At 47.7% G+C, this 23,406-nt stretch overlaps 1 protein-coding gene across 9 annotated transcripts in view; it reads right to left on the reverse strand.

Moving 5' to 3' along the window:
• LOC147020044 (protein FAM3B-like) overlaps positions 1-23,406 on the reverse strand; it is a 92,179-nt gene that overhangs the window by 36,274 nt on the left and 32,499 nt on the right. For 2 of the 9 annotated variants that reach the window (XM_085895030.1, XM_085895026.1), the window contains exons 1-2: positions 6,541-6,694; positions 4,834-4,932 (exon numbers count right to left, since the gene is read on the reverse strand). In XM_085895030.1, coding sequence (XP_085751156.1) covers positions 4,834-4,932; positions 6,541-6,559 — 118 coding nt within the window. In that variant the 5' untranslated portion in view covers positions 6,560-6,694. Of the gene's footprint in view, positions 1-4,833; positions 4,973-6,540; positions 6,723-23,406 lie in introns of those variants that run through there. The other 7 variants (XM_085895028.1, XM_085895031.1, XM_085895023.1 and 4 more) reach the window with 6 other exon arrangements.

Genomic DNA, 23,406 nt, shown 5'->3' on the forward strand with positions numbered 1-23,406 from the left:
AAAGGTTAGAAGCACGTTTTACTTAGGTCCAAAACATGCAACTCATAGGGAAAACGCACGTTACTCTTACGTTCATAGCACGCCAGTCATTGGTTCAAGGCCAGTTATACATAGTTTCAATGCACGTTACTCATAGTTTCCAAGCTCGTTAAACATAGGCGAGCTGACGCTACTCATTTGTTCAAAGCACGTTACTCATCGATTAGAAATTTGGTTTCAAGTATGTTAGCCATTACCTTTACCTCCTTCCACTTATGAGTAACCTACAAGTAACGTGTGTTCGCCGTGTTTAAACGATCGCGGAACGTGCTAGGAACAGATGCCAACGCATGCGAAACGTGTGAGCCTTACGTCGAGTACGTCTTAAGATTTTCAGCATGCTTGAAATTTCACGACGTACCAAACGGACTAGGTAATATGCCAGCGTACTTCAATGATTTCCAGCATACTCTAAACGTATACACAACGTACCTGTAGCGTATCTGACGTGTGCCTAGCGTTGTAAACACATTTTTCATAGAATAGCATACGCTGGCAAAATCGTCAAGGTGTGACTGCGATGCTGACACTTCAAATTCTCAGGCAGTTTTGATTTCAATCGGCGTCCGGCAAGTTCTTAACTGGCTACGCCACGAGTTCGCCGGCGATACGTATAGCACGTAAAGGGTAAGTTAAACTCTTGTTTGTCATAGGTTTTGAACGCCAAGCACAAGGTAAGCATTCGTTGGTAAAAGTTATGTCTAACACAACGAAACGTTCTGTGCCCGTTACTAATATGTTATGAATACGCCAAAAACTTTTTAAAAAACATCAAAATTTCAGCGTACGCCAATGTTTTACATACATTTTTATACGTTGCCATTGCTGCCTAAAACGTCAATGTGTGACAGGGCCCTAAGATATAAGGTTCACTTGAGTGACCCAGCATTATTGGCGGCGGAGGTTTTGCACTCTCCCGAGTGCTTCCCCTCTAGTTTTGTTATTTATGTTTTCCTCTTTATTACAGCATTTAAAACTCACTCATAGACGAGGTGGATTGTTATGCTAATGATCTCCACAAGGAACAGAAAGCTCTGAATGATGTCCTGACAGAAATCCAGTTCGTTCCTCAGGAATTTCACAATGACCTAAATACATTGTTGCGGACTGGGGGTTGGGGGCGAGAAGACCACGAGGGGGGAAGCTACCTCGGGTTCCCACCAGACTCTCCGGAATCGCAGGCCGTCGCCCACGAATACCTTTGTGACACGGCAGGTCGCTAATCGACCGTGAATGCCAAAAACTCGACCACGTAACTTAGGGTCCTCCATCTAATAAATACCGTTTACCTAATGGTCATATGATCTCATTACTGGAGAACATGCCCTCGGTATGCCTTGTTCAAACCGGATCACCTTACCGGATTAGATGCAGCCAAGCAAAATTGCCAAGGACGTACCGGCTAGAAAAATAGATTGTCGGGGAATAACGTCCCGGCTTGGCGAGGATATGAACCATGCTGGACCAATGAAGGAAAAGACGAAAACGAGCTGGGAACATTTCCATACAAAGCATTTATTTACAATCAAGCGAGGGAAGGTATGTGGCACAGTAAATTGGGTTTCTTTATTTTTATGTACAGCAGGGATAACAAGGAGTTTGTGGGGTGCGACAAAAGGCAAGCAATTTACAAAAGCAGACACAGACACAGACACAGACTTATCCCATTAGAACATCGACAATCATAACTTATTCTACAACAGACACCATCACATACACACAGACACAAACACAAACCCGAGGAAGATTACATAGCCACAAAGAAAGAGACCAGATGAGGATAAATGGCTTCACAATACCTGGTGCGGTCGGCCGACCAACGCAACCCAATATGCTTTGGGGGAGGTAGGAGGGAGAAATACTCATGTCTGAGGTGTGGAAGTGGAAGATGTGGTGTAGTGCAATATGGGGGGGGGGGTGCAGTGTCATGCCAGAGGAAACTGTGATTGTGAGTCAGTAATGCATGCTCTTTTATGCATCCAAAGGGGACGAGATAGAGGGCTAGAAAGAGAGAAGAGAAGATGCGTGAGGCGACAGATCCCTAACCTAGTCGTGCATAGGTCTGTGAGTGTAGCATGTACCTCTGTGGGACGCTCCGCTTGAGCATTTCCACATCGAGAGTTGGCACGTTATCTCCGGCTTAGTCACTTTGCCGATACTCGTGGCAACGTGTGCTCTGCACTGGTCCTCCGGAATAAGCACGTCTCAGTCGCACACCAACCGCGAGTGAAGAGCCAGCGACGGGCAGAGGAAACGTAGAGCAAGCAATGGGCAGAGAGGCGAAGAAGAGAGTGAGCAGCTCCATGGTCCACCTTTTATAAGCGACTCGCTGTGACCTAAATCCCACTTCTCCAGTGGGCACCAGCCATGTCCCACCATGTTCTCAGGGCTGAAAGCGGTCTCATTCGCACATCCGGCGTGACATGGCCCGGAGCTCCATACCAAACTCCCGGATTGCTCCCCTCATGACCCCGCTACCCGCCACCCACCTTGCCGCACTCAGGCGACCGGACGTGGGCCGCATCAATCCCGCGTGTTCACCTGGGAAACCCCCGGCGAGAAGCAGCTGGTACTATCAACGTCCGTTGCTCGTCCCCGCACCACGTGGCCCGAGCACAGCCTGACTCATGCAACAACATTTGTACCATGGCTAAAGAGAAAGTGTTAGAATAGAAAATAGAGATATAGTTAATACTCGTAGACCTAGCTATTAGACCCATCACAACGCACTTTGTCCCATTAACCCACTGGACATGAGGGGAAGGTCTGACTGCATGAAGACTAATGAAATAACTGCCTGGGGATCACTGCATGTTGCCATTGCCTTTGAGGCATGCGGTTTTGCAGAACCACAAAAAATATGTATTAATAACTTGCCTCCGAGATGGACATCGCACAATTTACCCAATGTTTCAATGCTCTTTGAAGATTTTCTTGAAAGGTATTACACATAATAAAATACGATTATGTTAAATGAGACTGACACTGTAAAAACAGGAAACACAGGCAATCACGAAGAAAGCGCAGATATGTTGCCTCTTGTTCCAAAACAATCAGAGGCTACCCCAGATAATTAATTAATTATTCATCTCTCTGACTGAAGCTTATATATGAGAGTTAGGATTTATTTATTTAATGACAATATGATATACTCCGACACCTCCTCAGGTATTCACAGGTGTGTCATATACTATTAGTGTGCGTGTGTGTGTGTGTGTTGTAATAGGAAAGAAACACTCAGGTGATTCAAGACCCCTCAATCTCTCTCTCAAACAAATATTATGGAATAAAATCTGTTGTAGATATTTCATTGTGTAATATATTGTATGCTTTAAGCATTAATTACATGTTTGGTTAATGATTATTTAATTTTAAATTATAAGAAGAGAAAAATGGAAAATAAAGGGGAGGTGTGCCCCCACCAATGACCCACCCACTCCCCAATCCCATTCTCTGCCCCTCTCCGTGGGTGTGTGGGGAAGGTTGGAGGGTGGGACAGTAACAGCTACAGTAACATCGTGATCTTAATGTCATCTTGAGCAGCCATGGCTAAATCGAGTTACAACAATAGCTCGTCCTTCCATAACCTCCACACCTGTGGTTTGTTTCTGGCCTCCAAATCAAGTTGCTGTGGTGGCTTAAGCGACTCCATGATCATTCACACAAACTCTAACGTTAAGTGCTCAAGATAAACACTTCGACTCCAGGTACTTACTCTCATAAAAAGGCTTTTAACAACTAATTAATGAGAAGGGTAAAACCCATCCCCCATAGAGAAGCGTCCACTCGAACACGAGCACCTCAGAGCAAGAGCGGAGAAGCTTATAACCTCTTTCGCATCCACAGCTGACGGAACTCGGAACAATTGCTCCTACCACTTCTGACGCCATGTAATATTCCTCTTCTTCCGAAATGGAAGCCTTGTTGACACTTGTTGGGTTCAGGTACATGGAGCAACCTTTATTAGCTGGTACAAATCGCTAGATGAGATGGAGCCTCCTCCCAACACACACTCCAACTCTCTAGCACCTCCTGGAGCTATCCTGTTTTGGTGAAATAAAAAAAAAAATTCCCCAAATATCATTTGCATTATTGTTTTTGTTGCAATTTGGACAGGATCACCCCCAAAATGCATATTTTGACATCAATTTTTCAAATTTTTAACAGGGGGACATGTTCCCAGAACCCCCAGTCATTTTGCTCATTTCCCTTAAAAAAGCAAAACACAAACATCCAACAGGTTGGACCGGTTCACGCAAATAACTTATGTAGCGTGGGAGGGGTTGTGGAACCCTCAATTGAGAAATTGCCATCAAAAACTGGCCAAGCCAGTATTAAACAATGTCAACCACAAAATTACATCTCTGTCGAAGCCTGTCAAGCTCTGTCACTGAAGCCATGGAAGGCATGTCCCCAGCATGCAAGGCCCGTTCCCTGGGTTCCCGAGCTCAATATTGGCCCCAGACAGAGGCGGCGTGAGGGCCAATGCAACACATGCAATTGCATGAGGCCCCACTTGACTGATCGTGGTTCACAATCTTTCAAGACCCCCACCTCGAGGTTGGGGTCTCACTTCGCTGAGAAAACACATCCACTTGTGAATGGTGATAAACATTTCCCTGTCAAACAAATTCCTCACAGTTGCTTTGTTATGCACACTGTTCTCAGTTAATAGCATCTGCCGAGACATTGTCTGCTGTAAAAAAAAAAAAAAATGTATAGCACATGCAAGTAGCAACTACAGTACAATATGGATTGTGGAATATTTGTGCAGAGTTATGCGCTTTTACAAACCTCTATGGATAGCTTGTTGTGCAGTTTCATATCCAATCAGCACACCCATCATCCAGAAGCAAAGACACAGTATCAGAAGAAGCATGGCCCTTTGCAGGTCTTGGAGGGGTGTGGAGGGTGAGAAATCCTTGCAATTGGTCTAAAATAAGCAATGTAAAGTATTCCAGTCATCTTTATCGCAGTGTAGTATTTTAATGTTTCGTACCATTTGCCACACAGCTAATATTTCACGGATCACTACAATATGTACTTGTACGCATTCCTGCACTGCTGAACCGAATTAGCTTAAAAGTGCAACTTGTGCTCAGGATGCACAGCAAATGTTTTGGGAGTTGGAACTGTTACACCCTAACTTGTTTGTTTAGTATTAAAGTGTGGGGAATATTATAATACTGTACCGTATTCTCTGCATGAAAATAAACTTTGGCGTAGACTCTGGGATTACCCAGATAATTTTAACAGGAGTTGGTGATGAAGAAAACAGAGGAGTGGAGAAATAGAGTCAAACTGAGCAAGGTGTGTGGCAGGGACACCAGCCAAGAGGGGAGAGCATAAAGCTGCAAATTGAGATCTAGTAGGTCGATAAGAGGTCAAGTGTACAAAAAAAGGATTCCCAGTCAGTGAGTGGCTTTGGGGGTCAACTTAGAAGTGTGGCTTGCCCAAGAAAGATCCTGGTTAATAGTGAGACCGAGGAGTTTGAATGACTGAACTTCAAAAAAGTTAAGAAAGTCGATGGGAGGGTGTGCCAGATGGTCTGTTCGGAGAGATAAAGTGAGAGTGAGACATTTGTCAGGTTTAAAAGAAATATTGCAAGTGTTTGAGCATCTTCTGCAATCAAAGGACACGAATGAGCAGAAGCGGACACACACACACACACACACACACACACACCTCTGCCTGTCTCACTCCACCCCCTTTCCCTTCGCATCCCCTCCCAGTAAGAATAAGTTGATTAAAAAATTAATGCGGTGTGTATAAGAATGTTGGTAGGAGAGACCTAATTTCAAGCTATGAAGAACGTTTGAAGGAGAGAGGACTGCACACACTGGAAAGGAAGTGATTGCGAGCTGATCTGATGGAAATAAACCTGGTGTTGGCTTAATGGTTAGGGTGGTGGACTTTGGATCCAAGGGTCCTGAGTTCAAATCCCACTGTACTGTTGAATCAATACCAGGTGGGGTTAACTCGGCCTGTCATCCTTCCGAGGTCGGCAAAATGAGTACCAGCATGCTGGTATACTGTATCGGAGTGGCAACCTGTCCAGGATCGTACCCAATATCCAAGGAGACTGCTTAAGCAGAACCAACGCTCTGCACAGAGTATGGTCCCAATCTCCTCCTCCCCTCCTGATGGAGAATGGTCAAGATAATAAAGGGTATGGAAGAGATAGGTGCAGTGGAGTTTTTCAGCAGAGTGGACAGTGTCAGGACCAGGAGCCAGAGCTCGAGGGTAATGGTTTCTACATGGAAATAGGATTAACACGAGACGATAAAAGTGAAACGGATATTTAATGTACAGATATAATGAACCAAACAGGCATCCTCCTGAGTGCCAACATTTCCATGTCCCTGTACTGCACACACAGCCCACGTTTTACCTAGGAAGGCGGTGCTACCTGTACGAATGAAATTTGACCTTTGAAGGTAAAGATAACTTTCTAACACACCAAAACCGAGCACACAAAACGTTTGTACAACTGATACTTACTTTTGTAGAATGCAGACATATCGTGGAGCGCAGACAATCAAGTTCAGGAAGTGGACACCAGGCACACATCACGCTGTCATTGCGGTAACAATACGATAATGAATTGCACGTGATCAAATCTGTGCCGTGAAAACTCAGAGGCGATGACGTCACGTCATAACTCCATGTAATGAGGATCGTGTGCACAACGGTTCGTTGTCGGGGTATAATTGGTTGTTATAAATCGATATATGTATGTATATATATATATATATATATATATATATATATATATATATATATATATACACATATATACATACATATATACATACATACATACATACATACATACATACATACATACATACATACATACATACATACATACATACATACTGACAAGTAAAGTTGCGCTTTGAAAAGTGAAGTCGTGTACCGACGAAAAGCATCGCCAGCTTCCAAAGATTCGAGCCCTGGTCCCCTCGAAGCTCGTTCAGATCCCTCCACCCGCAATAAAAACATTCAGCACAGGTGGAACGTGGAGGAAAAGAGGCTCATCGTTACACCTCTTCGGTTACATGAAGGATGTTGCAAGGGTGGGCAATGGGTTGACCCCTGGCAGGATGACCGAGAAGTACGCACACTATAAGCTCTCCAGCCTGGGTTCGAATCCCGACCCAGCTACAAACGGTGTTTCACGTGCAAGCATGAAGGCGATTCATCAACGTGTGTGCCCGTCCCTCGAATGGACGTGAAACGGCGCTCCCTCGAGCAGCATTCGTTGAGGGACCATAAAGATCCCACGGTGGTGTCCCTCACCAAGAGGAGGTGAGTTATCGTCAGTAGCACGACTAAATTACAAATTCTTGCCCGAACCAGCAGAGGGCACTGCATCAGCAGCACAGTTGCACCCTCAGCCAATGATGCCAACCCCACAGTCTTGTGCTGCAATGCAAACGAACGAAAAAAACAAAGTTACAGGGGGTCACAGAACAAGTTGAAGAACTCTTCAAATATGTATGAGCTTTGTGACTTCCCATCATCAGAGTTCCACCCAAGTGGACTTCTCAAAGAGGCAAACAAATCACAACTTACTGATCGATGCAATATGGACTCTTGGACATGGACGTCGATTCGTGGGGAACGAGGGGGAGACATGTTGCACCCACTTTTTTGACTCGTTGGGATAACATACCGGTCGTCCCACCACCCCTCCCCCTACTTTTTTGACCAGCGGGGATAACATACCGATTGTCCCACCGCCCCTCCCCCCACTTTTTTGACTCGTAGGGATAACATACCGGTCGTCCCACCACCCTCCCCCTGCTTTTTTGACCAGCGGGGATAACATACCTATTGTTCCACGACCTCCCCCCCCCCACACTTTTTTGACCAGTGAGGATAACATAACGATTGTCCCACCACCCCCTCCCCCCACTTTTTTAACCAGTAGGGATAACATGCCGATTGTCCCACTGCCCCCTCCCCCATTTTTTTGACCAGCGGGGATAACATACCGATTGTCCCACCACCCCTCCCCCCACTTTTTTGACTATTCGGGATAACATACCGATTGTTCCACCACCCCCTCCCCCCACTTTTTTGACTTGTGGGGATAACATACCGATTATTCCACCACGCCCTCCCACCACTTTTTGACCAGCGGGGATAACATACCGATTGTCACACCACCCCCCTCCCCCACTTTTTTGACTAGTAGGGATAACATACCAATTGTTCCACCACCCCCTCCCCCACTCTTTTTGACCAGTGAGGATAACATACCAATTGTCCCACTTTTTTTGCTCGAAGATGTAACATGAAAAGCGTTACTCTGTAAAATCATGAATCCACACAGGCCCAGATGGGGGGGGGGGGTGGGGGGGATGTTCCCCAATACATAACTTATTATGTACTTGCAAAGGTACCCGGCGTTGTTTGTCAATGACAGGTCCCGTCCCCAGCCCTTCATCGTCCTCAAAACCACCCCACCCCACCCCACACCACCTCCCTCCGGACTCTCGCCATACCTCGTCCCCTCCCCGCTCTGGACTCACACGACACCACTCCACCTCCCCTTCCCCTCCCTCTCATCTCCTTCCGCTCCCCTTCCACTCGGACGCCGCTCACTCGGACCTTACCACGTCCCTCACTCAGACATTACCACGTCGCTCACTCAAACGTTACCACGTCCCTCACTCGGACCTTACCACGTCCCTCACTCAGACATTACCACGTCGCTCACTCGAACGTTACCACATCCCTCACTCGGACCTTACCACGTCCCTCACTCTGACATTACCACGTCGCTCACTCGAACGTTACCACGTCCCTCACTCGGACCTTACCACGTCCCTCACTCAGACATTACCACGTCGCTCACTCGAACGTTACCACGTCCCTCACTCGGACCTTACCACGTCCCTCACTCAGACCTTACCACGTTCCTCACTCGGACTTACCACGTCCCTCACTCGGACATTACCACGTCGCTCACTCGAACGTTACCACGTCCCTCACTCGGACCTTACCACGTCCCTCACTCAGACATTACCACGTCGCTCACTCGAACGTTACCACATCCCTCACTCGGACCTTACCACGTCCCTCACTCTGACATTACCACGTCGCTCACTCGAACGTTACCACGTTCCTCACTCGGACCTTACCACGTCCCTCACTCAGACATTACCACGTCGCTCACTCGAACGTTACCACGTCCCTCACTCGGACCTTACCACGTCCCTCACTCAGACCTTACCACGTTCCTCACTCGGACTTACCACGTCGCTCACTCAAACTTTACCACGTCACTCACTCGAACCTTACCACGTCACTCACTCGAACTTTACCACGTCACTCACTCGAACCTTACCACGTCACTCACTCGAACTTTACCACGTCACTCACTCGGACTTTACCACGTCCCTCACTCGGATCTTACCACGTCCCTCACTCGGACCTTACCGCGTTCCTCACTCAAACCTTACCACGTCACTCACTCGGACCTTACTACGTCTCTCACTCGGACCTTACCACATCCCTCACTCGGACCTTACCACCTTCCTCACTCAAACCTTACCACGTCCCTCACTCGGACCTTCCCACGTTCCTCACTCAAACCTTACCACGTCCCTCACTCGGACCTTCCCACGTTCCTCACTCAAACCTTACCACATCCCTCACTTGGACCTCACCACGTTCCTCACTCGAACCTTACCACATCCCTCACTCAAACCTTACCACATCCCTCACTCGAACCTTACCACGTCCCTCACTCAAACCTTACCACATCCATCACTCTGACCTTACCACGTCACTCACTCGGACCTTACCACATCCATCACCTGGACCTTACCGCGTCGCTCACTCGGACCTTACCACATCGCTCACTCGGACCTTACCACGTCGCTCACTCGGCCCTTACCACGTCGCTCACTCGGACCTTACCACGTCACTCACTTGGACCTTACCACGTCCATCAGTCGGACCTTACCACATCCATCAGTCGGAGCTTACCACGTCGCTCACTTGACCTTACCACGTCACTCACTCCAAACCTTACCACGTCCCTCACGCGGACCTTACCACGTCGCTCACTCAAACCTTACCATGTCCCTCACTCAGACCTTACCTCATCGCTCACTCAAACCTTACGACATCCCTCACTCGGACCTTACCACGTCGCTCACTCAAACTTTACCACGTCCCTCACTCGAACCTTACCACGTCACTCACTCGAACCTTACCACGTCACTCACTCGAACCTTACCACGTCTCTCACTCGGACCTTACCACGTCGTTCACTCGGATCTTACCACGTCGCTCACACGGATCTTACCACGTCGCTCACACGGACCTTACCACGTCCCTCACTCGGACCTTACCACGTCCCTCACTCGGATCTTACCATGTTACTCACTCAAACCTTACCACGTCGCTAACTCGGACCTTACCACGTCCCTCACTCGGATCTTACCACGTCGCTCACTCAGACCTTACCACGTCGCTCACTCGGACCTTACCACATCGCTCACTCGAACCTTACCACATCGCTCACTCGGACCTTACCACGTCGCTCACTCGGACCTTACCACGTCGCTCACTCGGACCTTACCACGTCGCTCACTCGAACGTTACCACGTCCCTCACTCGGACCTTACCACGTCCCTCACTCTGACATTACCACGTCGCTCACTCGAACGTTACCACGTTCCTCACTCGGACCTTACCACGTCCCTCACTCAGACATTACCACGTCGCTCACTCGAACGTTACCACGTCCCTCACTCGGACCTTACCACGTCCCTCACTCAGACCTTACCACGTTCCTCACTCGGACTTACCACGTCGCTCACTCAAACTTTACCACGTCACTCACTCGAACCTTACCACGTCACTCACTCGAACTTTACCACGTCACTCACTCGAACCTTACCACGTCACTCACTCGAACTTTACCACGTCACTCACTCGGACTTTACCACGTCCCTCACTCGGATCTTACCACGTCCCTCACTCGGACCTTACCGCGTTCCTCACTCAAACCTTACCACGTCACTCACTCGGACCTTACTACGTCTCTCACTCGGACCTTACCACATCCCTCACTCGGACCTTACCACCTTCCTCACTCAAACCTTACCACGTCCCTCACTCGGACCTTCCCACGTTCCTCACTCCAAACCTTACCACGTCCCTCACTCGGCCCTTCCCACGTTCCTCACTCAAACCTTACCACATCCCTCACTTGGACCTCACCACGTTCCTCACTCGAACCTTACCACATCCCTCACTCAAACCTTACCACATCCCTCACTCGAACCTTACCACGTCCCTCACTCAAACCTTACCACATCCATCACTCTGACCTTACCACGTCACTCACTCGGACCTTACCACATCCATCACCTGGACCTTACCGCGTCGCTCACTCGGACCTTACCACATCGCTCACTCGGACCTTACCACGTCGCTCACTCGGCCCTTACCACGTCGCTCACTCGGACCTTACCACGTCACTCACTTGGACCTTACCACGTCCATCAGTCGGACCTTACCACATCCATCAGTCGGAGCTTACCACGTCGCTCACTTGACCTTACCACGTCACTCACTCAAACCTTACCACGTCCCTCACGCGGACCTTACCACGTCGCTCACTCAAACCTTACCATGTCCCTCACTCAGACCTTACCTCATCGCTCACTCAAACCTTACGACATCCCTCACTCGGACCTTACCACGTCGCTCACTCAAACTTTACCACGTCCCTCACTCGAACCTTACCACGTCACTCACTCGAACCTTACCACGTCACTCACTCGAACCTTACCACGTCTCTCACTCGGACCTTACCACGTCGTTCACTCGGATCTTACCACGTCGCTCACACGGATCTTACCACGTCGCTCACACGGACCTTACCACGTCCCTCACTCGGACCTTACCACGTCCCTCACTCGGATCTTACCATGTTACTCACTCAAACCTTACCACGTCGCTAACTCGGACCTTACCACGTCCCTCACTCGGATCTTACCACGTCGCTCACTCAGACCTTACCACGTCGCTCACTCGGACCTTACCACATCGCTCACTCGAACCTTACCACATCGCTCACTCGGACCTTACCACGTCGCTCACTCGGACCTTACCACGTCGCTCACTCGGACCTTACCACGTCGCTCACTCGGACCTTACCACATCCATCACTCGGACCTTACCACGTTACTCACTCGGACCTTACCACGTTCCTCACTCGGACCTTAACACGTCACTCACTCAAACCTTACCACATCCATCACTCGGACCTTACCACATCCATCACTCGGACCTTACCACATCCATCACTCGGACCTTACCACGTCACTCACTCGGACCTTACCACGTCACTCACTCGGACCTTACGTCACTCACTCGGACCTTACGTCACTCACTCGGACCTTACCACGTCCCTCACTCGGACCTTACCACGTCCCTCACTCGGACCTTACCACGTCCCTCACTTGGACCTTACCACGTCCCTCACTCGGACCTTACCACATCCCTCACTCGGACCTTACCACGTCACTCACTCGGACCTTACTACGTCACTCACTCAGACCTTACCACGTCACTCACTCAGACCTTACCACGACCCTCACTCGGACCTTACCACATCCCTCACTCGGACCTTACCACATCCCTCACTCGGACCTTACCACATCCCTCACTCGGACCTTACCACATCCATCACTCTGACCTTACCACGTCACTCACTCAGACCTTACCACGTCGCTCACTCGGACCTTACCACATCCATCACTCGGACCTTACCACATCGCTCACTTGGACCTTACCACGTCCCTCACTCAGACCTTACCACGTCCCTCACTCAGACCTTACCACGTCCCTCACTCAGACCTTACCACGTCCCTCACTCGGACCTTACCATGTCCCTCACTCGAACCTTACCATGTCACTGACTCGGACCTTACCACGTCCCTCACTCGGACCTTACCACGTCCCTCACTAGGACCTTACCACGTTCCTCACTCAAACCTTACCACGTCGCTCACTCTGACCTTACCACGTCGCTCACTCGGACCTTACCACATCCATCACTCGGACCTTACCACGTCACTCACTCGGACCTTACCACGTCGCTCACTCGGACCTTACCACGTCGCTCACTCGGACCTTACCACTTCCCTCACTCGGACCTTACCACTTCCCTCACTCAGACCTTACCACGTCGCTCACTCGGACCTTACCACGTCACTCACTCAGACCTTACCACGTCCCTCACTCGGCCCTTACCACATTGGCATCATCTGCGTGGAGTTGGATATTGCTCCGTATTGAAGCCGGCAGGTCATTGATGAAGGTGACAAATAGCATCGGACCAAGGACACTACCTTGCGGTATTCCACCGAGTATGTCTGCCTCAATCTGACTTGGCTCCATTCACAATGACCCTTTGACGTTTGTGAGGAAAGTGAGGGAAAGTCTGTGAGGAGAGCTTCCAGCCACGTGATGAGTGGTTCTTCAATACCGTATGATCTTGCCTTCTCACGGAGTCTCTTGTGGGAGACCGAATAAAAAAAACCTTGTGAAAGTCAAGAAAAATAACATCCATCGGCTCTCCGTCACTCCGTCATCCAGTGATTTAGTCCAGTCTTCCAACTGCCACAGAAGCTGAGTTCTACAAGTAGGCTGAAGCAGCGAAGTTCCGCAAAATATCTGATATGTTGAGGTAAATGTGAGGTTTGCTTACAATTCGTGGATGGATGGATGAACGATTGGATAGGTTATCCTGATCGATTCATCATGGATGGATTGCTATTAACGTACGCTGGCTGGGCCAGGACAAGCCCACCAACTGAAGGAGGTATAGGCCTATTTAGGTGCTCACTCGCTGAGCTGGGAACGTTAAAATCAGGCCAAAAATCTCCATTTCTGCCAAATTGAAAAAAAAAATTTCCTCAACTTCGTCTGTTTGCTTCGTTCAAGGGACTCGGTGAAACTCGCGGTGACAACAGAGATTGTGTTCATCGGACACATTCAACCGTTTCCCTTTTGTAGTATTGCAGATGTGGACTTGTTCTTTTCGCGGTAAAGTTATATGAGATAATTAACAGAGCTTGTTTGCATATGTCAGTGTGCAGGCAAAATTTAGAAGTTCATGGATGTGTCAGAGGAGGTAATAATTCCTCTTTTTTTACCCCCACCTTTGAAACAAACTCCAACACTCTCTTCAATCCCATTATTCCTTCCAGTTCTTCAAAACAGCTGTTCAACACCATCTCTTATCTTCCCCATCGAAAACCATGATATTTTCTACCCCCGTTAATCCACCCCAAACCAATCTCCTTCAAATTCCCTGCTTTCCTTCCTGAAAGTCCCTGTAATGTCCATCTTGCATTCCCCATGTTCCCCACCCCATCCCTCTCCCTTCCACAGATCGAATGTCTCTGTTCCCCACTGTTTTGTGTTTCCCTCTCCTGCCCCTCTTCTCTCCTGCTACCCTTGTTGTATGTTATTTAAGCTGTTATATGAGCCTCGACATTGTATATTTAAAATAAAAAAATCTTCTATAAGTATACTGAACAAAAATATAAACGCACCAAGCGATTGTTACTATTTTACCTCGAACTCATTAATACTAAATCTTCACAACAATTTGGTTATAGAATCCATGACAATTGAGCATTAAATTTCAAAGAGTTCCTTGAGAATTCTGGCGACAGTCTTTGCGCTACAACAGCCGACACAACAGAGGTGTCACTGTCAGAGTTCACACAGTCAGTAGCGGGTGTGTCCACCGTTGGCGTCGCGCAGAGCGGTGCATCTCCGGTGCATGGACATCACCAGATTATCGATGGTGGCCTGAGGGACGTTTTTCCCATTCCTCCTGGAGAGCCACACGGAGCTGGCGGACGTTCTCTGGGACTGCGTAACGTTGTCGTATGCGTCGATCAAGAACGTCCCAAAGGTGCTCGAAGGGCGACATGTCGGGAGAATATGGAGGCCAGTCGAGGACATCAATGTCCTCCTCACCGAGGAAGTCCATGCAGATCCTGGCAACATGGGGGCGAGCATTGTCGTGCTGAAACGTCACATGGTGAAGGCGCACAAACGGCACGACGATGGGTCTGAGTATCTCGCCCCTGTACCGCTGCCCATTCAAGTTGCCTTCAATGAAATGAAGCCGAGTGCGCTCTCCATGGCATATGCCTGCCCACACCATAACACTGGCACCACCGTGTGACACCCGACGAAGGACATTCGCGTCAGTGTAGCGCTCCCCAGCCCGACGCCAGACGCGGAGTCCGCCATCAGCCCGATACAGCTGGAACCGCGACTCATCGGTGAACAGCACTCTCCTCCATCGTGCGAGGGTCCAGCGCAAGTGAACATTGGCCCAGTTCAGTCGGGTCTGACGCCGGACTCCAGTGAGGTCGAGTCCCCGGTGTGGTCGGCGGGCTCGGAGGTTGGCCTCCCTCAAGCGGTTACGCACCGTCTGGGCTGAAATGCGCCTGTTATGCAGCCCGACAGTCTCATCGGCAGTCCTCATGGCCGGTCGGAGTCGATCCCGGAGATGTTGCAGCCTCATGTGACGATCCTGACCGGCGGTGGTCACACGTGGTCGCCGGGCATGTGGGCGGTTCACGGTGCTTCCAGTCTCTCTGAGGCGCGTTCTCAGGCAGCTAATGGTGGAGTGGTGGACATTGAAGTGTGCTGCAACGGCCCGTACTGACGTCCCAGCATTCAGCATGCCAATGGCGTGCTCCCTCATGATTTGTGACATCTGTGGCATGTTGGCATTTGGCACCAGTCCACATTTTGGGGAGGTCTTTTATAGGGCAAGCTATAGGGAGTGTTTGTGTCCTGGTCACGCTCACTGACCATCACTCTGTCAAGCCCCATGGTGCTCATGGGAAGGATTACTCAACGTGTGAGTCCACACACTCAGAGTGGTCAATTTCAATGGGAACATCTGTCTTGAGCAAAACAAAGGAACCATTGCTCAAACATATCATCGGTTTGACCATTTTCCCATAATGGCAATCTTGACCTAGATATTTAGGTTGGTGTGTTTATATTTTTGTTCAGTATATTTACCGAAACGAAACTCTAATGGCGTGCAATGGACTCTAAAACTATATGGCAACGACAATAAACTCATTGACACGTGCACCACCAGATTTGGCCAACGACGTGATGCCATCGCCAAGTTCATGGACAACTATGAAGCCATTGAGGAATCTCTCAGACATATCTTCAGATGTCACCTACAATGGTGCCATGCACAAACAAGCAGGGTCATTATGCACTGCAGTAACTCTGTTCAAATTCATCATTGGCATGGTGATGCGCAATTTTTCTTGCCCACATGAAGACTCTGAGCCTGAATTTGCAAGCCCGTTATCAAGATGTCATCAGTGAGTGTCTATGGTATGGTCAGAACAGTCATAAAATACAGTTAGTCCTCCCCAAAATGAGATTGATGAGAAATTCAACAAATGGTTCACGAAAGCAGAAAACTGGACAGCTATTAGGTGGCTAGCAAGCTTCCATGCCACAAAACTGTAGTTGGCAAACGTTGAGGGTGAACATTGTGGCCGATTTGCCATCAGGCTACTCCAAAAAAGCTTTGGCCAAACCATTCCTGGATCGTCTCACACAACTGCACGACTGCTTTGAAGGTCTGGCCAGCATAGCCATGAAGACTCTCCTCATTCGATCGTACATAGCAGATGCAGCACCCTCAGTCAATATTTGGAAGGAGCCCATAAAAGATTTCTATGAAAAAAAAAAATATATATATATATATATATATATATATATATAAAGGATCTGGAAGGAGAGGCTGAAGTTCAGGCTGGGGTTGCGAGGTGGAGGAGCACCTGATTGCCAGATTGTCTGAAATCAGCATCTGGAGCAATGAGCAGAGCTGCTGGCTATGGTAACATACATAAGATGCTCAAGATTCTGTGCACAATCGGTGTGACATTTTATGAGGTCGAAAGAGCAAACAGCGAGTTATGTCTGTTGAAGACATATCTCCTCTCAACTGTGGGTGAAGACCGCATAAATGGGCTTGCTCTCTTGCACGTACACAGCTATAACATGGAAGTGAACATAGATAGTTAGGGAGCACCATGGTTCTCATGGACACTATGTTTGGTTGGCTTATGTTTTTTTCAAACTTCAGACCTTCCTGAATGGTATTCCAGAGGGCAACCTTCTGAAATCAGTGTACCTCACTGTGAAAATTGCGTTTACATTTATACTATGGGGTTTCCAAGTGCCAATGCAGCGACATCTGCAATTTCCCCATATGTTCAACAAAAATAAGGCTACCAATCCAAATTTGGTATCAAAATGACCATAATTATGAGGCACATTGCATAAAAGAGACAAAACTTTTTCTTTTGAAATCTGATATCTTATTTGAATGAGAGATACCATGAAAAAATCTCTGGGTTTAGCCATAAGCTACATATAAAAATGACCTTATCTACATCAATACTCACTTAATATCATTGTTCCATCGATCAAAATAATCCCCATTCAACCCTCATGGGGATTTGACACCACATTCACACCACATATACAAGTTTCCAATTTGATCTAATATTCACACACATTTTAATAACAATTCAACCTTACCCACTTATTTTGGGCATGATGCCGGAATGTTGAATATTTATCAATTTTGAACAAAGTGCATGTAAGAAGGCTCAACGAAGATATATATATATATATATATATATATATATATATATATATATATATATATATATATATATATATATATATATATGTATATATATATATATATATATATATATATCCTTTTTCTCATGTTCATGAAAAATGTCGTTCAGTCATATTGTGTGATTTATTGAATCATCAATGTCACTGTCCTCTGAACCATCAGTTTCAGCGAGCATTTCAAGATTCAGTGCTCGCTCACATTTGCCCTTCTTTCCTTCACGTTTGCAGACCACACAACATGGCACTTGATATTTCTGGCAAGAGCATTTTCATTCATTTTGTCACACATTTGCAGCTTGTGGGAGATTGTGTGAGGTCTGGAAATGGTGGCAATATCATTGGTACTGGCAGCAAATATTCTTCCAACTGAATGGCGTAGCTGGAGGCAAGATTGGAACAGTGATGTGTGCCGTTTTCTGAACCAGAGTAGCAAAGAGACAGCTCAACAGATGCCACTTGAATGCATCCTCTGTCAGGGCCAAACATCTAAAGTCCTTTGATTTATTTTTTCCACCACCGATGAACATATGGACACAAGTTGATAATGATGAGAGCGTTTTTCCACCATACAATGCCAGGAACAGCTTCCAAGCTGCTCTTGTGATTCATTTGTCACTTCTAAGTTGTCGCTTTCTCCATAATATTGAAAGAACTTCACAAACTATTTGGTGACGTAACTTCAGGACATTTGTCCTGCCAATACCATAGATGAAGTTTGTGTCAAGGCTGGAGGTTGCAATCGCTCAGGCGCAGAAGCTTTGCCAGCTCATGAACAGGCACCCACTGATGAAGAAACTTTTTTTTTTTAATCCACAACTAGACATCATTTAGCAGTGTCTGAATAGTACACCATCGTTACCACAATGTCATTGTCATTGCCATAGACCACAACACGTTCAGCACCTAATTGCTGTGCACTGAATATGGCATGTCGCATGATCCATGTATCACATTCTTCCTGGCTTGATGCAAGCCTGGGAACATCTCTGATGCCAGCTGATGTGACATGCTTTTCTACTCATCCACAAATTCACCAGAGATGTACAAATCCATCTTGATGACTTTCTGGCTCTCTGCCTTCTCCCAAGTACTGCAAAGGAAATTTTGGAGCTTTTTCTTGTTGTATTTGGACGTCATGAAATCCTTGAATGGCGGTATCTTGATCGTCTCACTGATCTCATACTATTTTTGAGGTTTGTGGGCACTCTGTCATTGTCGCTCTCTTCCTTTTGTAGATTCCACATGGTCATACCTATCCCTGGGGAAATGGACACTGATGCAGTTGGCTGGCAGTGTACACATGAGCTTGCACAGAAGTCTGGCTTGGTAGTTGGTACTAATTGAATGTTTTGCCTTCAAGAAACTGATGTTTTTGGATGAAGCACACTGCGTTCACAATTAAGACAGTACTCGTCAGATTCTGGCAAAGTATCTATGACTTCCATATGAGATTCTTTCAACAAGGTTGCAAGCCATGTTGATTTGTTTCTGTGATGCATCCGCCCATCTGACTCAAATAGTGATGGCGGAACTTTCAAGCATCCACATTTGCCTATTGTCTCCACCAGATTTATAACCATGCCAACAGCTTTAGAATGTTCACCTGATTGATCAACTGCTCCTTCTGCTTTTGAGGTTAGCTGTGCTGCTCTTGTTACCTCTGCCACTGAAGGTGAAGGAGGTTATGTTTTCACCCCTTTCTGTCTGTTTGTTTGTTTGTTTGTGAAAAGGTGGAAAACTGTACCAACTATTGTAAGGTCAGATCAGATCGGTGACTTGCTGCTGGTACCATGTAAACCTGTACTACCTCTTTCATGGTCGGGTTGTCGGAAACTAAACCTTCTCCCCCACAAAGTTTCCTGGTGAGGAGGGTGTAGGATATGGCACCCAGCAGGATTAAAAACAAAACCTGTCAAAGGGCGGAGGAGCTCCTTGTGAGCCAACGGCCATCCACATCTAATGCACAACTGTGTTTGCGGACGTCCTCCTGCAGTTGGGCTACATTTTATTAATAGGTTGGTAGCAGGATTTGCACTTCGGCCACCATAAAACCCCTCATTCCGTAAAACGTACGAAAAGCACAAAAAAAAAAAAATCTGAAAACCCACTCTGTGGGAGTACCTCCTGTACAGCTGCCCTCCGAAGGGGGGCTCACCGGATGACGGGATTGGAGCAAACCCTTTGGAACCACAAATCTTTGATGATAGGAGGAAAACCATGTGGTAACCTTCCCAGGTCAGATTGCGGGAGAGTGTGTCGGGGTGGTGCTGAGGTGTCGTCCACCAAATAGCGGTCTCCTTGGGTTAAGCAGAGGCGATCGCTTCGGGTGGGTGCCTGGAATGTCCCATCCCTAAGAGAGATCACTTGTCTCTGTTATCATCTTCGCTCAAGCGTTTTGATATCGGTATTGCAGCACTCTGTGAGGTTCGGAGAGCGGATTGCGTCGAGATCCTGGCGGGTGGTTATACCGACTATTGTTCTGGTCACTCTAATGGTTGCCATGCCCAAGGAATTGCTATAGCTGTGTTCAATAAGCTGAATCAAATGATAACTGAGGTAACACTGGTCAACGAGCGTCTTATGAGACGAAGGATTTGTCACTCCTTGGGAGCCATTTCGCTGGTCTCTGTGTATGCTCTGACTGAAAGCGAGTGATCTCACCATGAAGGACACATTCTATGCCATGCTCGAGTCTGTAGTTGATCAGTGCCCCAGGCGAGATACTCTTTTAGTCTTGGGAGATGTCAATGCATCAACTGGAACTGATAGGGATGGTTATGAGACATGTGTTGGTCCCCACGAGTCTGGAACTGTGCACCAGAATAGCACTAAGTTTTTTGACTTTGCAAGAAGTCATGGACTTCGGGTGGCTATTTTATGTTTTCAGTGCCAACAGGCTCATCGCTCGACTTGGTATTCCAACGCTGGCGGTGTGGCAAAGGAGATTGACCATGTGCTCATTGATGGTCGCTGGAGGATGATCCAGAACTGCAGGGTCTGCTGGAGTGCTCAGTTCCTCAATACTGGCCACAGGCTTGTTGTAACAACTCTGAAGTTGCAGCAGAAATCCAGGAGAATGCTACCATTCCGGCTTTGGCTGGATGTTGGCAAGCTCAAGGATGAGAGGGTAGCTGAGGAGTTTGCGAACTGTCTGAGTGGGGATTTGGGAGGTCTGAGTGCTTTGTGGAATCCTGAAGAGTTGTGGAGTGCCTTCAAGACCACCATCCTTGATGTTGCTGGTGGATGTCTTGAAAATCAACATCGGGCGAAGAAGAATTTGTCTCTCAATGGACACTGGATACCATTACCAGAGTCACAGGGCCAGGCTGAATGGAAGAGCTGAAATGTTCAGGGAGCTGACTGCACATGCGCGAAGGGTGGACAAGGAGGCCGATATGTGAGGAATCTTTGAGGGGTAGAGCATCAATTGTGGAACATGATTCTCATCCTGCTTACAGGAGAATTTGTGCATTGTGTTCCTCCAAGCCCATCCCTCGGTGGACTGCAGTTCGAGGGGAGGGTGGTAGGATCTTGACAGAGGAGTCCGAAGTGAAGGCCCGCTGGGCTGGTTAATTTGAGCGGCTGTACCAGGCTGATCCATTAGCTGATGAGTTGGATGTCAAGGGTGTTGCTATCCCTATTGCTGACCCTCCAACCAACTGTGATCCACCTTCGTTTGTGGAAACAGACTGCAGTGAACCGGTTGAAATGCGGTAAAGTTCCTGGGATTTGTGGCATCCATGCTGAACTTCTCAAGGCTGGTGGAAATGCTGCACTCGTGTCGTTGCATGCAGCTCTGTACTCTGCCTGGAACACATGCATCATCGCAACTGACTGGAAGAGGGGCCTTGTTGTCCCTCTCTGGAAAGGGAAGGGTGATCGCCAGGACTGCAACAACTACTGGGGTGACGCTGCTCTCAATGCTGGGCAAGGTCTTTGCTTGGATAATTATTGATGGGTTTCGCCACCATCTGCTTGCGCACCTGCGTCCAGAGCAGTCAGGCTTTACACCAAATAAGTCAATGATTGACCGTATCCTTTCTTTTCAGATCCTTACTGAATGCAGACGAGAGTTTTGGCAGGGGATGCTTGCAGCCGATGTTGATCTCTGTCATGTGTTTGATTCGGTGAATCAGGATGTCATCTGGAGGATTTGGAGGATTCTTGGTCTTCATGAGGTGCCAGCAAAACTGATCAATCTGATGTTTGAACTATACTCTGGTACTGAGAGTGCTGTGAGATGTGATGATACCATCTCTGACTTATTTCCAGTTGTTACTGGAGTTCGTCAGGGGTGTGTACTGGCCTCCATACTTTTTAGTGCTTGTATGGACTGAATTCTGGGGAGGATGTCAGAGAGATCAAGCTGCAGTGCATCGTTTGGGAATGTCAAGATCTCTGACCTTGATTTCGCACATGATGCAGTCATCTTTGCAGCGAATCTCGATATCCTTTTGGGGGTCCTTGAGGTGCTGAATGAAGAGTTGGAGCCACTGGGATTACGGGTTTCCTGCGTCAAAACAAAGATCCAGGCTTTCCATGACGTTTTGGATGCTGTTATCTTATCTGTACCTGTTTGTGGCAGAGGATGTTGAGGTAATGGAGAGATTCACTTTCCTTGGCAGTGATATTTATGTCTGCTGGCTGTGAGTCAGAGGTCAACAGATGTCTGGGTCAGGCCTGGGGGGTCTTAGATTCACTGGATCATGGGGTATGGTACCTGTATGGGAGGGTGAAAGTCTGAGTCTTCAGGTTCTTGGTGCTTCCAGTCTTGGTCTACAGATGTGAGTCTTGGACTCTGACCAGGGATCTGAGATGGTGACTTCATTCCTTTGGTACCAGTTCTTTTCGAAGAATCCTTGGCTATCATTGATCGGACTTCGTGTCCAACGGGTTGTTGCTCAGAGAGACTCAAATTAAATTTGGTACCTGCATAGTCCGTGAGCGTCAGCTGCGGCTGTATGGATATGTGACTCATTTTCCTGATGCTGATCATGCTCACCAGATTCTCTCAGCGAGGGAGGCCAATGGGTCGACCACGTGCCTCATGGTTGCAGCAGGTTGATCTGCTTCTCAAGGAGATGGGGATGGGCCACTCATCTGCCTGGGGGATGCCCAGACGGAGGCCCGTGGGGTCCCTGCAGAAAGTGGACGTAGCGAGACACTGCTCCGGCACATGCTGCCATCCCTGACCTGACCTGTTTGTCTGTTTGTGTGCAGGATATCTCAAAGAGTTGTGGAGGATTCTGATGAAATTTTGTGGATAGGTTTGGTGTTTGACAAGGACGAACTGATTAGATTTTAGTGAAGATCCGCATCTGGATCTGATAATTTTTAAGTGATTCTTCACCATTGAGAGATAGGGCCAAAAACGATATCTAGCATGATATTTGAAAAATGTATTGGACCCGATACGTTCTCCTGGATCAGGCATTGCGTGTCGGAGGTTTACCCTCCACTGAGTGCCCTTCTAGTTTTGAATGTACTTCTTCAAATGCGTAAAGCTTTACCTTTTTCACTTTCTTTAAGTTTTGCTTCAAACATGTGCTGACCTCGTTCTTCCCAATTTGCTGAACGTTTTTGAGGTTGTTCTTAATGACCCCAGTTACAATTAGGACA

The sequence above is a fragment of the Eptatretus burgeri genome, chromosome 9, assembly GCF_056783735.1.
Source record: "Eptatretus burgeri isolate ZD-2024b chromosome 9, Ebu_testis_v1, whole genome shotgun sequence".
Taxonomy (NCBI): domain Eukaryota; kingdom Metazoa; phylum Chordata; class Myxini; order Myxiniformes; family Myxinidae; genus Eptatretus; species Eptatretus burgeri.